This window comes from Myxocyprinus asiaticus, chromosome 9 (genome assembly GCF_019703515.2).
Source record: "Myxocyprinus asiaticus isolate MX2 ecotype Aquarium Trade chromosome 9, UBuf_Myxa_2, whole genome shotgun sequence".
NCBI classification, from domain to species: Eukaryota; Metazoa; Chordata; class Actinopteri; order Cypriniformes; family Catostomidae; genus Myxocyprinus; species Myxocyprinus asiaticus.
In genome coordinates this window covers 48,423,304-48,438,508 of record NC_059352.1, presented here as the reverse complement: position 1 = coordinate 48,438,508, position 15,205 = coordinate 48,423,304, and the positions used below count along the sequence as shown (strand labels likewise).

At 37.2% G+C, this 15,205-nt stretch overlaps 1 protein-coding gene across 2 annotated transcripts; it reads left to right on the top strand.

Annotated features, from left to right (window-relative positions):
- The first annotated feature begins 1,073 nt into the window (after positions 1-1,073).
- Positions 1,074-2,813, top strand: phospho2 (phosphatase, orphan 2). Of its 2 annotated transcripts, XM_051706399.1 has the most exons (3): positions 1,074-1,152; positions 1,293-1,424; positions 1,631-2,813. In XM_051706399.1, the coding sequence occupies exon 3, from the start codon at positions 1,632-1,634 to the stop codon at positions 2,355-2,357; it is 726 nt and encodes a 241-aa protein (XP_051562359.1). In that variant the 5' UTR covers positions 1,074-1,152; positions 1,293-1,424; position 1,631; the 3' UTR covers positions 2,358-2,813. The 2 variants fall into 2 exon arrangements, with proteins under 2 accessions (XP_051562359.1, XP_051562361.1); XM_051706401.1 differs by lacking the exon at positions 1,074-1,152 and having other exon boundaries at positions 1,414-1,500.
- Positions 2,814-15,205: the final 12,392 nt, after the last annotated feature.

Here is a 15,205-nt window from a genome sequence, read left to right as displayed (position 1 = left end):
GTAAAAAAAAATAAAAAGAAAAAATATATATATATATATATATATATATATATATATATATATATATATATATATATATATATATATATATATATATTATATGTATATCCGCAGGGCCGTAGCAAGGAATTCTGAGCCCTCTGACTGTATATTCCTCTGGGACCCTTTCATATTAAAAAAATACAATTTAAAATTTGTTGTGGGCCCCCTCTGGACCTTTAGGCCCTTATAATCGTTACAACTTTTCACACCATTAGTTATGGCCCTGTCAATCCACATCATGTACAACATTTTCTCAGAAAACAGCACACTATATTTACTTTATATATTCAAGACTATATTGTGTTACTTGAGGTTATCCGTTTTGGATAAAACTGAGCATACTGGCTGGGACCACACACAGGGTGTGCAGGGCATTCCAATGATTTTTATTTTTTGTTCTAGTTCTGTGGGAGATGCCTGCCTACCACTGTCTAATATAATAATATGAATATCAGTAGTTTAAAAAGATGTAGTTTATTTAATCAGAAATAAGAGAAAATGTCATACAGTGGGATTTCTGAGTTCAGAAGTTTAATACTGTCATAATATTGGTAACACAACTACCAAAGCATATTTTAATTTAGTCATAAAGCACCACAAAATGTGCATGTTTTCAGATAACTTGATAAATACAAATATTGACATTAAAATTTTAATCTTTTGATTTTTTATTTATAATTATGAGAGAAGTCTGTTCTTTAGAAATTAAGTGGTCTTCCACCATGGCCATTTAACGTTAAAATGTATCAAATGCAAGTTAATTTATTAAATATAATGAAATAAAACATTAATTACTCTATACAATATTTAAAAATAACTATATGTAAAATAAATGTCTCTGGAAATAGCCCATATGTTGTGTCTAGGATAAATGTGACAACACCTAATTCATACTTAAAATTAAATAAATAAAAACATTAAATAAATACAACTTTTAACAACTGTCTACGGAGAAGAGACGGAAGAGCTCGCGAAATGAGTGGCCATTCAGAGTGTGGCAAGCCCCTTAGAATTATGAGTGACGTGAGCTACAGCCTATCAGAGACAAGCCTTCACTTGCGGTGGTGTGACTAGTCAAGCTTCGTGTACTCGCCAACCTGTCGACTTTAGGTATGTTTGATTTCCTTACATGTATTTCCAAACCTATTTAAAACGTTATGTAACGTCTTATGATTGAGAAAGCAAGGTTTGATAATGCACTTTTGTATGCATATACATTTGGAAAGACCCTCCTATTGTTTATTTTTCAGTCTAGCAATGAATGACTAACTAGAAACAGAAACCAAAAGGCCGAAGTTCTTCAGGGTGCCCAATCAGCGCTTTACGATTTTGAGTGACGTTAGCCACAGCCTATCAGAGACGAGCAATCACTTGCGTGGGAGGTGAGTAGTCATGCTAGCTTTGTGTAGTCGAGAATTAGTAAAATATATTCTAAATTCGTCAAACTGTCGTCTTCAGGTCAGTATACATGTTTGATTTCCTCAGTTATTTAGACACCTATGCAAATTGTTGCTGTCTTGTGAATGAGAAAACAAGGTTAGATATGTTGAAGGTATATCGTGCATTTAATCGCATTTCTTCCATCTAGAATGAAGACCTTAGTCGTATTCGACTTTGATTACACTGTAGTGGATGACAACAGCGACACATGGGTGATCCGCTCGACTCCCGATCAGAGTTTACCGGACTGCCTGAAGCAGTCGTACCAGAGAGGCCGCTGGACCGAGTATATGGGTCGGGTGTTGACCTACATCGGAGACCAGTCCGTCCACCCGGACCACGTGCGCGCGGTCATGGAGAGCATCCCGTTCACGAAAGGCATGATCGAGGTCTTGACATTCATATCTGAGAATAAGAAAGACATAGACTGCATAATAGTTTCCGATTCTAATACACTGTTCATAGACTGGATCTTGCATGCATCAGGTGTGAAGTCCGCTATAGATGACGTATTCAGCAACCCGGCAAGCATTGACTCACGCGGGTACATGAGTGTGCGGTGCTTTCACGCGCACGACTGTCAGCAGTGCCCTATAAACCTGTGTAAGAGGAAAGTGCTGCATGATTTCAGAGAGCATCAAGATAAAGCCGGTGTGCAATATCAGAGGATTTGCTATGTTGGAGATGGGGGGAATGATTTGTGTCCCATTAAGGATTTGAAAGAAGGGGATATTGCAATGCCTAGGAAAGGATTTACACTAGAGAAGCTGTTGTGCAAAGCCAGAACAGAGGGTTCCACGACATTTAGGGCGAAAATTGTACCCTGGGACAGTGGCAATGTAATCCTACAAGAAATAAGAGCTCTAATTGAGTAGCTAATATAGCAGATAATGCTACAAACAACAGGGATACTTAACCAGCACAATATCAAGATGAATATTCTTCAGGATATGTATTATGTGTTTGCATAGCTGTTGACCCATAATATGAGTCAAATTATAGTGTTTGAGTCATAATATGCAAAACTGATAAAAGAATTTGGGCTTGTTAAAATATCTGTTAACATTGTTTCTAAAGGTTATCTTAAATTTGGTTTCATTTTTACATGTGATATTTTTTACATATTAATATCACTTTAATTTGTGTATATGCCTGTAAAAGTGATATTTAATCAATTGAGGTTTGTGATAGAACATTAAAATGAACAAATGTATGTGATTTAACATTACAATGTGATAGAACATTAAAATGAACAAATGTATGTGTTTTAACATTGTTTGTTGTAATCTGCAAGATACTTTTTAACATCTATAAATAATACTTTAATTGTATTGCTTCCATTATTGCAAGCTCATTGCAAGCATTGTCTGCCTGTTTAAGGTGATGAGTCCACATAAGATTCTTCATTCACATAGGTAAGATTCACATAAGGTGATATAGTCATGTAAGGGAGACCATACTGTATGTGAAAGTTTGGGATGCATTGATATGAACATTTTTGGTTGATACTGATTTCAACAAAAACTATAGGCTGATAATGATATTTTGCAACTTAACTTATTTTGTTGTCAGATAACTGTTTTACTTAGTAATGCTTAAAATATTTACAAAGAAGTACAAAAGATTTTTCACTGTTCTAACAATAAATAATTTCCATTGAGCATGGATTGGATATGTTGAACACATGACAGGACAAAATTTTAAAGAGAGCCTCAATGAAAGATACGTACAACATAATATATATATACAGTGTGTGTATATATATATATATATATATATATATATATACCAAAAATAACTAAATATGGTAACATGATGATTAATATGAAAAAAGGTCATTTTTTTTAATGCTAAAACATTTCTGTACTTTGCAGTTTAAAATGCAGCCTTTTAAGGTTTAGTAATCGCACAAAGCCATATTGCGATTTTTGTCTTAATTCAGTCAATCATGCAGCATTAATGGATATCATACCGATCACTGTAAATACTAATAGTAATCTCAAATGACATGCCAAATATATTAACTTAATATGAAGTTTTTACTATTCTTACTGGTTTTAATTAAGTTACCATTACTCTCTAAATCCTAAAGTTGTCAATATTAAAAACATTTAAGTGGTCCTTAAAAATTACTTGAAATGTCACATTTTGGAATCATAACTCAAATATATAAGTTCTTTAAACTTTGGCTTTGGGTACTACTAACTCAAAATTACCAAGTACAAAATTGTGGCAGTGTGGAATACCCATAAACCCTTGCGCTTGAATAAACTATGTTTGTTTGGTCAAAACAAGTGAACTTATGTAGTAAAATAATAGATTTTTATTTAAAAATGTATTTAGCTTGAATTCTTATGACTGTTGTTGTTTTGTTGTAGCTGGTTGATAACTGAGATTTTTGTGAAGTCACCATGAGGGTGATTAGTGTTTCCTCTGGTGAACTTGGAGCCTGTTATGTTTAAGCCATTTTTCTCTACTCAATTGTTCTTTACAAAAGTGCTGATTCATGTGCACAGGAAGTAGAATCCTGTGTGCCATAATTTCCCTTATACTGTTAAGACATGTTATAACCCAATTTAAATTATTAAATCAAAACAACTATTTTAATCACAGATGAGTTAAGCTTACTTGTAACTAGTTAACATTTTATTGTTTCCAAACATAAAACCTACAAACACAACATAAAAAAACGGAATCAATTATTCACAATTATCCCCCCCCCCCCCCCCCACACACACACACACACACATACACACACACACGACACAAACACGCACTACTGTGGTCACCGGAAAAAAAAAAAAGATACACATTCAAACAACATCAATAAAACACATACCCAACTAAACTACAAAGCCCTCTCCACAGCCCCTACCCGAGAACCCTCCAAAAAAGCCAAATAACCACCCCACTTCCTGACAAACAAATCCCATTTCCCCAGCCTTCTAAAAAACATCTCCTCAAATGCCACTACCTCGCCCATCTCCCCGCACCACTCCCTAAATGAGGGTGCCCCAACCGACTTCCATCCCCTGAGGATGATTTTCCGATCAATCATGACTCTGGCTAGGACCCAACTTTTTAAATATCTGTCCCCAATATTAAGTGTCGTCCCATCACCCAGGATACAGAGTCTGGGGCTAAATGAAAGTTCAGTGTTCAATACCTCACACATAATGTTCTGACCCCCAACCAAAATCCTTGGATCTTTACACATCCCCAAAATACATGTATTGTGTCCCCGTCTTCTGATTGGCACCATGTGGGTGTGTCTTTAAGACTCAACCTATACAATCTAGAGGGGTTCCAGTAGAATCGATGCAAAATCTTAAATTGCATCTGACGGACCTTTGCATCTCTAAATGTAGACTTGATGCTTTTCAGAATCCTAGCCCACACTCCCTCCTCCAATATCAAGTTTAAGTCTTCCTCCCATAATCTCTTGAGAGAAGATGAAGCTCCATCCCCCAGACTCTGAAATAACAGGGAGTAATACACAGATGCCTCATGACCTTTTCTAAAAGCAGTAATCACCACTTCCAGAGTATCTGCCGCTTTAGGGGAATGTATACTACTCCCAAAAATTAGTACAGAACAGGTGGCGCAGCTGTAAATACCTAAAGAACTGGGATCTTGGAATCTTAAAATGTTGAACCAAATTTTCAAAAGATCTAAACACTCCACTTTCATGTAGGTCACCGAGTGTAGCAACCCCCCTCCCAATCCACTCTGACCAACAGACAGGGGACTTATTACTATGTAATTTAGGGTTCAGCCATATGCTTGAGGCAACATTTAAATAAATGTCCAAATTAAATACTCTGGACACTTTTGTCCAAACCACGTGCAAATGTGAGATAATGGGGTGTGACTTAACTTCTCCAGTTAGTTTGATAGAAAGGCTTTGCAATGGCAAAATAGGGGCAAAGACTTCATGTTCAATACGAAACCAGGGAGGGGCTCTCTTCGCTTCCACCTGACCAATGAGCCAAATGTCTGAGACTGAATGCATAATAATAAAACAAAATCTTGGGTAGGCCTAGCCCACCTTTGTCAGTCAGCCTATGTAATCTGAGACGCTTACCATTCCAAATAAAGGACTTTGCTACGCTATCAAATTGCTTGAAATAAGAGAGGGGGACATCTACAGGGAGAGACTGTAGCAGGTAGTTGAATTTTGGAATACAATTCATTTTAATAATATTAACCGTCCCAATCATAGATAAATGTAATGAAACCCACCTACTCACATCGCTCAAAAACCTTTTTATTAAGGGTCAAAATTAACTCTAAATAAATCACACAAATTAGTTGGGAACAAAATGCCCAAATACTTAATGCCCTGTTTGGGCCACTGGAAGGTGCCCGGCTGAAAAGCTGATACTGGGCAGTACACTGTCAAAGCCAAAGCTTCGGATTTAGACCAATTGACTCTGTAACCTGAGAACTTAGAGAAGGAACTAATAATCCTGTGGAGACAAGGCATAGATCTAGTGGGGTCAGAGACAAATTATAAAATATCATCTGCGTAAAGCAAAAGCTTATGCGTCACACCTCCCACCACCACCCCTGGAAAATCATCCTCCTTTCTTATTGCAGCTGCTAATGGTTCCAGGGCAAGACAGAACAATAATGGGGAAAGAGGGCAACCCTGCAGGGTTAATAAAATTATTCCCGAACCCGTACATTTCCAAAATCTTAAAAAGATAATCCCATGCTACCATATCAAACGCCTTTTCGGCATCAAGTGAGATGGCAACGACCGGAGTCTGATCATTCGCCACTGACCACATGATATTGATGAGACGCCTGATGTTATCAGAAGAGCTGCGGCCCCGAATGAAACCCACCTGATCTGTATGTATAAGAGATGTCATAACTTTACTTAATCAGTTAGCCAAAATTTTTGACAAAATTTTAACATCTAGCTGGATCAGGGAAATTGGACAGTAACTCTTACACTCACTTGAATCTTTGTCCTTTTCAAGAATCAGACTGATCCGGGCTTTTGTCATGGTTGGCATAAGCTTTCCATTCTTTAATAATTCCGTATAAATTTCTAACAAAAGTGGAGCCAGCTCTGTAGCATAATATCTAAAAAAAACTCAGCGGCAAAGCCATCTGGCCCCAGAGCCTTGCCTGTAGGCAAGTCCTTAATTCCTCGTCTAGCTCCTCCAAGGTCATCTCAGAATCAAGAAAATGTTTTTGCTTAGTCATCAGTTTAGGGAGATCTAATGGTTCCACAAAGTTTCTAAAATCTTCATCAGTAGACAAAGACATGGAACTATAAAAATCAAGATGTAATTCTTTAAAAGCATTATTAATATCAATGGCCGAGGTAAAAATTTCACCACCAGCAGATTTCACTGAGGGAATGATAGAAAATACTCTCTCTGCTTTATATATCTAGCAAAAAGCTTCCCTGCTTTGTCTCCCGACTCAAAATATGACTGTCTTGATCTGAATAGCCAAAACTTCTGTGACAAAATAGTATTATATCTGTATTTCAATCGGGTCAATTCTCTGAGGCCATCAGACGACATTCGGCGCTTCAGTTCTGTCTCAGTACTTTTAATATTCCCTTCCAACTGCACGAGTTCTCGTGCTTTGGATTTTTTGATGAATGAGGCATACTGTATGATCTGGCCCCTAAGAACTGCCTTAAGTGCCTCCCAAGCCATGCCCACAGAGGATACTGAGGACCAGTTGGTCTCCATATAAACACTGATTTCAGTCTTTAACATTTGTTGGAAATCAGGATTTTGCAAAAGGGTTGCATTAAAGCACCAGCTATATGATTTCTTTTTCTCCATATGTGGCAACACCTCTAAACTCACCAGGGCATGATCTGAGACTAAGATGTTTCCAATTGAGCAATCAACAACAGATGAAATGAGGGACTTAGATATATATAAAAAAAAATCTATTCTAGAATGAATCTTGTGGACTGATGAAAAAAGTTATAGTCCCTACCAGATGGGTTCAAAAGTCTCCAAATATCTGAAAGACCAAGATTTTTACACATCCTGTGAAGCATCAATGTTGCTCTAGGGGGCTTGCCCACATTTGCTTCACTATGATCAAGGACTGAGTCCATCAAAAGATTAAAGTCTCCACCCAATATTACATCATTAGGTGTGCCAGCGGCTTGCAACATCCTTTCAAGATCTATAAAAAAGCCCTGATCATCAGAGTTAGGTGCGTAAATATTAGCCAAAATCAACCTTTGCCCCTGAATTTCTGCTAAAACAATAATGACTCTTCCTAATTTATCTTTAATCTGTTTGAGACATTTGAATTGTAGATGTTTACTTATCAATGTAATGACTCCCCTGCTCTTACTCGAGCCAGCACTAATTAAAACATGTCCACCCCATATCTTTCCAAATTTTTCAGCTTACTTCGGGGAAAGATGCATTTCTTGAAGAAACACTATATCATATTTCTTACGTTTAAGAAAAGAAATAACACTTGAGGTGCCCCAACCCATTAAAATTCCACGTGGAGAGAGATAATCCACTCATATTAACATCTGACATTTTGAAATTTATTGTCTGTCAAAAATAAAATTATAAAGACCACATTCCAACATTAGTGCCACAGTAAGACCCTGAACTTCCCCCAGAACCAAACAAACAGAAAAAAGAAAAACTATCCCTCTAAACTCAAAAAATCCATGTACGCCTACGAGAGTCCCCGCGACATCTTTGCCTTTGGATTGCTCAAGTCCGGTGTGTCTGTACAAATTTTGTGAGACAGAAGTACATGACAGAAAATAATTTATAAAACAAACTCCAACCAATAGGCAGAATAAACACAAAGAACGTATAGATTCATTCACAAAACTCGAAGGTGTGTTCCTCCACAAAACAAATTCCAGCCACTAGCGGAACAGCACAAAAAATAAATAAATAAATATAGCCGTTCAGTTTCCTCGGACAGTCAAACGAATGTTCAGTGAGTCGGCTGTTCATGAGTGCAGGAGATGACCTAATCGTTCCAATGTCTTGCAAAAAATACTCCATGAAACAAACTCCAGCCAATAGGAGGCATAAGCACAAAGAACAAGCAGATTCATCCACAACTGTCCCGAAGGAGTGTTATTTCACAAAACAAACTCCGGCCGCTAGGCGGAACCAGCACAAAAAGAAACAAAAAAGGTGCCCAACTTCCTCGGACGGTCAAGTGTATGTTCAGTGAGATAAGCTCACTTGAAGGCACGTGAGAAACACACCATGACTACATCAGTCCATTGAAAGACATCGCTTGCTGTGGGCATGTAAATATTTTGTGGCCATCCTTAGTATCTACTCTCAACTGGGCCGGGAACCGCAGTGCAAAAGCGACCCTCCGTCGATGCAAAAGTTTCTTGAAGGTGTGTTATTCCACAAAACAGACTCCAGCCGCTAGGCGGAACCAACACAAAAAGAAACAAAATGGCGGCCAGCTTCCTCAGACAGTCAAGTGTATGTACAGCGAGTCAAGCTCACTCGGGGGCCACATGAAAATCACCAATTGGCTTACTCACCCCATTGTCTCTATGAAAGACAGTGCTTGCTGGGGACATGTCAATACTTTGCGGCTATCTATTCTCAATTTGGCCGGAAACATCAGTGCAAAAGCGGTCTTCCGTTGATGTAAGAGTTTCTTGCATTCCTTGAATCGATCACGTTTCTCTCTTGTCGAATTCGCAATGTCTAGGAACAATAAAATGCTGTGATTCTTCCAAGAAAGCCTTCCTTTGCTCCTCGCCTCATGCAACACAAGATCTTTATCTGATGATTATCAGAAATTTTACCAGAATTGATCGGGGCCTGTCTCCCTCATCTGATCTCCGAGCCGGGTCTCTGTGAGCTCGTTCGATTTCCAGCTTATGGCCTGTTATGTCGAGCACACTCGGGAAGAGCTCGTCTAGAAATTTCACCATATCTCGGCCTTCTTCATGCTCAGGAATTCCAACAATTCGGACGTTGTTTCACCGACTACGATTCTCCAAATCTTCCAGTTTTTCCCGAACTTGTTCCAAATCCACTTTGGTCGCTAGAAGATTAGCAGCTAATTCCCTCTCCGATGACTCCAGATAATCGATCTGTTTCTCGACATCCCCGATTCTTTTAACCAACTCAGAGAAATTCGTTTTCATTGCAGTAATCGACCAACATATTACAGCAAGATCCTCTAAGTCAGCAACAACTTTTGTCAGCATTACAGATATGCTTGCAAGTTGCTGTTGAATTTCTCCTGCTGCACCGTCCAAACCGAGTCCCTGGTCTGCGGGCCTGTCAGGGGCTTCAGCTTGAGCATGTAAGTGTCTTTTAATATCTCCAGAACCCGAGGATTTTGAATTCTTTGCCATGTTGACTTCAAAGAATAGATGTGTAGCAGGGTGTATCGAATCTCAGCGGTTTATGACATAAAAATCATTAAAAACTAGCAAAGTGCGCAGAGCTCACCTTTTACACATCTGCTCCTCGCATGGTGTCACGTGACTCCGCACTAGTTAACATTACTTAAAAATTAAGATCAGTTTACTTGAGCCAAATACATTACATTTACATTTGTTCATTTGGCAGACGCTTTTATCCAAAGCGACTTACAAAAGAGGAAAACATAAGCGAATCATCTTAAGGAGACAGTGGTACAAAAAGTGCCGTATTACAAAGTTCAGAAAAGTATCAGAATAGTATTCAAAACAGATTAAAATGCAACATGATTCTGTATTTCGTCGTTTTAAATTATTCGATTTGAAGACCTCGTTACAGAGCCAATTAAGCCAGACTTCACGGTCTGGTGCGCACTGGTGCTCAAAGGAGCTACGATTGGAGAGCAAAACCGGACCATCATCCAAAATACCAAATTATATAGCTCATATTCTTTTCAAAATCACATAATAAAATATGTATATATATTTTTGTTAATGGTAAAGTGCATTTGGATTTCTTTATCAGCTTTATCGGTTTTACTTGGAAAAATCATGCAAACCGATTGCCTTGAAAAATCAAAGGTCAACTAATTTGATTTTACAGTGAGTCAAAGTCTGCTGGTTTCAAAATATTTTGGATGGGTTTCCTCATCATGTAGCCTATAGAAAATAAGTGCCGTTTTCACAACTGTCATGTCCATTTATGGTGTTTGTTTCTGCATTAATGTGAGAATGAGACAGAATAACATTTTAAATATTACTTGTTCTTAGAAGTGCCAACCCTTCTACATATTGTGGCTATTATTATTTCTGGATTGTGCATTTGAATTCACAGAGTTTTTACAAAGTTTGTTACTAATTAATTATAAATAAACCATCGTTTTTCAGATTGGCATTTTCATGCTTATAATCCATATGCCGATGGTTTTAATTTGGTCAACAGCTGGCCAATAAATATCAGCAGCCGATACATCGGTGCATTTCTAGTGAAAAATGGTTCTGTTTTGCATGATTTTCTAATTAAATACAAATGTTTCAATTACAATTATACTTTCAGCATAACAGTTTGAGCGGAAAGTTTAATTGAAAAATGTTCATGCATTTTTTTAGAATTTCCTGTGTATTTGGTATGAAATGGTATCTGTCATCAGAGTGGTCTGGGTCTTTGTGACTTTTCCTATTTTTACCATCTAAAAAAAAAAAAAAAAAAAACCCAGAAAAGATTCCATCAAGTTTAGGAGGTTTTACCAAAAACGTCACACTCATACTGTTCCCGGGCAAATGTGTCCAACCATAGAAATCATTGGGGAAATCAGTGGGTTAGACCTGAACACAGAGACACAATGCAGAATGTACACACATAGAAATTACGAGATAATAACACTGCGACAGTGCAAAACAAAACCACACCTAGTCACGCTCTGAGTTTATTGAATGATATTATTGAATGATGTTTGCAAAATAAATAGTAGGTAACAAAGTAACTTTTCTAATTCTTCTCTTTGTAACACCGTTATCAGGTTTGACTGTATACTGAGCACTACATGCATTATTGCATAGTCAATAGTCATAGTGAATGGGTTACAGACACCATTCAACCATAAGGGGAAAACTGAGTACTACAGGCTGTACACTGTAGGAAACCTTTAGGCTATACTTGACATTGCAATGAAATTGTAAAATTTTTGTCATGTTTTCTCTAGCAAATGGCAGCAGATGCTTCTAATGCATGAAACATGATGCCTTTTCATAAATATTTAACTTTGCTTTTTACTGAATTGAAGGTCACAAAAAATTTGCTGATTTTATAAAAATAAAAAAAAATGAATGGTGTAATTTGAGTTTATTAAGTTCTAAATCCATAAAGCAAAATCAGTTAGATTAGAGGTGTGACAAACAGAATATGAAATAAATGTGTTATTTTGTATTTTGGAAATGACAGTTAACACGAAGACTCTTCTGGACATTTTTGTCCAGGATCAGTACCAGTGGTACTCCAATATGAACAAAACACAAGGGTTAATATAATTAATTGATTGACAGTCAATCTTTAAATAATGGCCTGTATCTGGTGGGAGGTTAATTTTCGAACAAAGACAGATGGCAATTTACTGCAGCACAAATTGCGTTTATTTTTACGTAATTGTTGCATTCAATTAAATTCAACAGTTTATGGTGTAAATAGACATTCGTTGTGCTATTTTATCATGAATGTTGCACTAATATGAGGATACTTTGGTGTTGGCTGGATACAGATCAAACAATACACTTAAGTCAAGACAGCATCTGGGGAGGAAAAAACAACAAACCTTAAATTTTTGTTGCAAGAGCACAAAGTGTAGGGGATTCACAATATTGTTAAAATACAGGTCATATGAACTTGGTATTGGAGGAGCGAGTGTGGGCTAGGATTCTAAAAAACGATTCTATTGGACCCCCTCTAGACTGTATAGGCTTGGTCTTAAAGACACACTCACCTGCTGGAGATGCCAGTCAGAAAATGGAGACACAGCCCATGTTTTTTGGTGGTGTGTTAAGATCCAAGAATTTTGGTTGAAGGTTCAGAGTTTTATGTTTGACGTATTGGGCACTCAAATTTCATTTTGCCCCAGACTCTGTATTTTAGGCGATGGGGCATCAATATAGGGAATAAACACATACAAAATTGGGTCCTAACCAGTGTTATGATCGGCAGACAGATTGTTCTAAGGGGATGGAAGTCGGCTAGAGTGCCCTCATTTCAAGAGTGTTGCACAGAGATGGGGAGGGTGGCGGCATTCGAGGAAATGTCATGAAGGAGGCTGGGGAACTTAGATTCATTCGATAGGAAATGGGGCAGCTATTTGGCATTCTTGAAGGACTCTTGGGGAGGGGCAGTGGAGAGAGAAGTATAGTTTTAAATGTGTTTATATATATAATTTTTTTTTTTTTTTTGTATACTCATGTGTGACCACAGGGATGTTTGTTGAGGGTCAGGGTGGGGTTGGGGGTTGGGGGTTGGGGGTTGGGGATTGGGAGGGGGAGGGGAAATAGTGGGGGTTAAATGTCAATTCTGTGAATATATGTTTTGCTTTTCTTTGTTAATTGTATGAATCAATAAAAACTGTTATTCAGAAGAAAAAGAAATTACAGGTCATATGGGTCAATATCTTTATCGTGATAAAAGAAAACTAATATGATTTCCATTTTTTATATATATATATATATATGAGTTTAATATAGGCTACTAACACAAATAGCTATTATAAACATGTATGATGGGTACATGAAAATGTACTGTATAGTACCCCCGACTGGAGTGTTCAAGACAGTATTCATAGTGAAATATTTCTGTGGTGATGGGGGCGTGGTCGTGTGTCAGTCTGAGGGAGAGAGAGAGCGGTAAGGCTCGTCACCTGGGTTATAATTATCTCTAACACCTGTCTCTTGTTATAGTGATGGTGGAGGGAGACTTGAAAGCCACACCAACTCATCGCTCTCTGAGAGAGAGCGACCTGAGAGCACGGTGTCAACGTGTATTGAGTGCATTAAAAAATGTATGTTATATTACTGAGTGTTGTGAAGAATCTACGTGAACTGAGTGCTGAAAAATACAAGACGCTGAAGGCAGAAAATAAAAGACTAGCCTGCACTGCTTCGTTGTCTCCTGACTCCTCCATTGCCCAAAGAACCGAACTTTCAACAATTACATTGCAAGAAAGCCCGAGCAGCAAATCCTACCATGTGTTGTTTATTTTGGCCAACAGAGGGGGCTGCTCGCTGTAGCAGCTTCAATTCATTCGTCTTCATTTACTGATTACTTGGTCAAGCCATTTTTGCCATTAAGAACTGGACTAGGCAATTGAAGAGAATTATCATCATTGTTATAAGCTTCAAAGTAGGCACATACTAGCTATTTATGTTATAAAGTTATATTGTTATGTATTTTCTAACAGGTTTTGAATTTGGTGCGGGATTGTATTGCACAGTGTAAAACGTTCCTGAAAGTTTGGCCTTCATAATGCTGGAATTCCCACACAGACCGCACAAACTATAACATGCTGGTGAAAAGTAGTCAAATTAATCCCCGCAGATGATCAAATAAAATCAATAATTTTATCTTTAATCAGTGTGTGTTGTGTATATCAGCATTATCAGCCCACCACCCCCTCTCCCTCTCTCTCGCACTAGTAATATTCACACACTGACTAAAGGAAGCACCTTTATTAACATATACCCGAAATAAATGTAAAATAAGAATATGACATTAATAACATGGAAAAATACCTGCAAAGAAATGTACAGTAAGTCAGAACATTACAGTATAGATTTGCACCTTGCAGGGAAACAAACGAGTGAAAAGGAGCACCATAATACATAAGACTTGATAAAAAAAAACAAAGGTAGTAATTAAGAAAAACAAGTCCATATGAGATACGCAAACAGTTAGGTAAAATAGCATTATAATAATTATTATCATTATTATACAATATTGAATGTCTTTGTGTCATATTTAGATGCGAAAAATATGTTTAAAGGTAATAAGTCTCTGGTAAAAATAATTTACCTCCATGTTTGAATTTCACTGAGACGTAGGCTACATTATAAAGTAAAGCATGATATACCACACTGTAAAAAAAATATTTCCATGATTTGTTAACTTTATATTTTTGCCAGATCAACTTGGATTTACTAATTTCTTCAGATAACATAAGAATCTGTGTTTTTGAGTTAACTAATGGCACAATGGCAATGTACTGATATAATGTATTAATATATATATATATATATTTCAAAAGTAAGTAAACAGGTTTGAGGTTTGAGCAGGTTTGGTTTGAGCATCAAAAATCTGTATAGTAAGGATAACTCTTCACTGTATTTTAATCATATAATTGAATACCGAGAAAAGAACAGTTCCGAATTTGAGAGTGAGAAATATTCACTGGCGACCAAAAGATTGGAATAATTTACAGATTTTCTGTTTCGGAAGGAAATTGGTACTTTACCAATCAAAGTGGCATTCAACTGATCACAAAGTATATTCAGGACATTGCTGATGTAAAAACAGCACCATCACTATTTGAAAAAAGTTATTTTTGATCAAATCTAGACAGCAACCATCACTCCAACACCTTATCCTTGAGTAATCATGCTAAATTGATCATTTGATACTAGAAAATCACTTGCCATTATATCAAACACAGTTGAAAGCTATTTGGTTCATTAAATGAAGTTTAACATTGTCTTTGTGTTTGTTTTTGAGTTGCCACAGTATGCAATAGACTGGCATGTTTTAAGGTCAATATTAGGTCAAAAATGGCA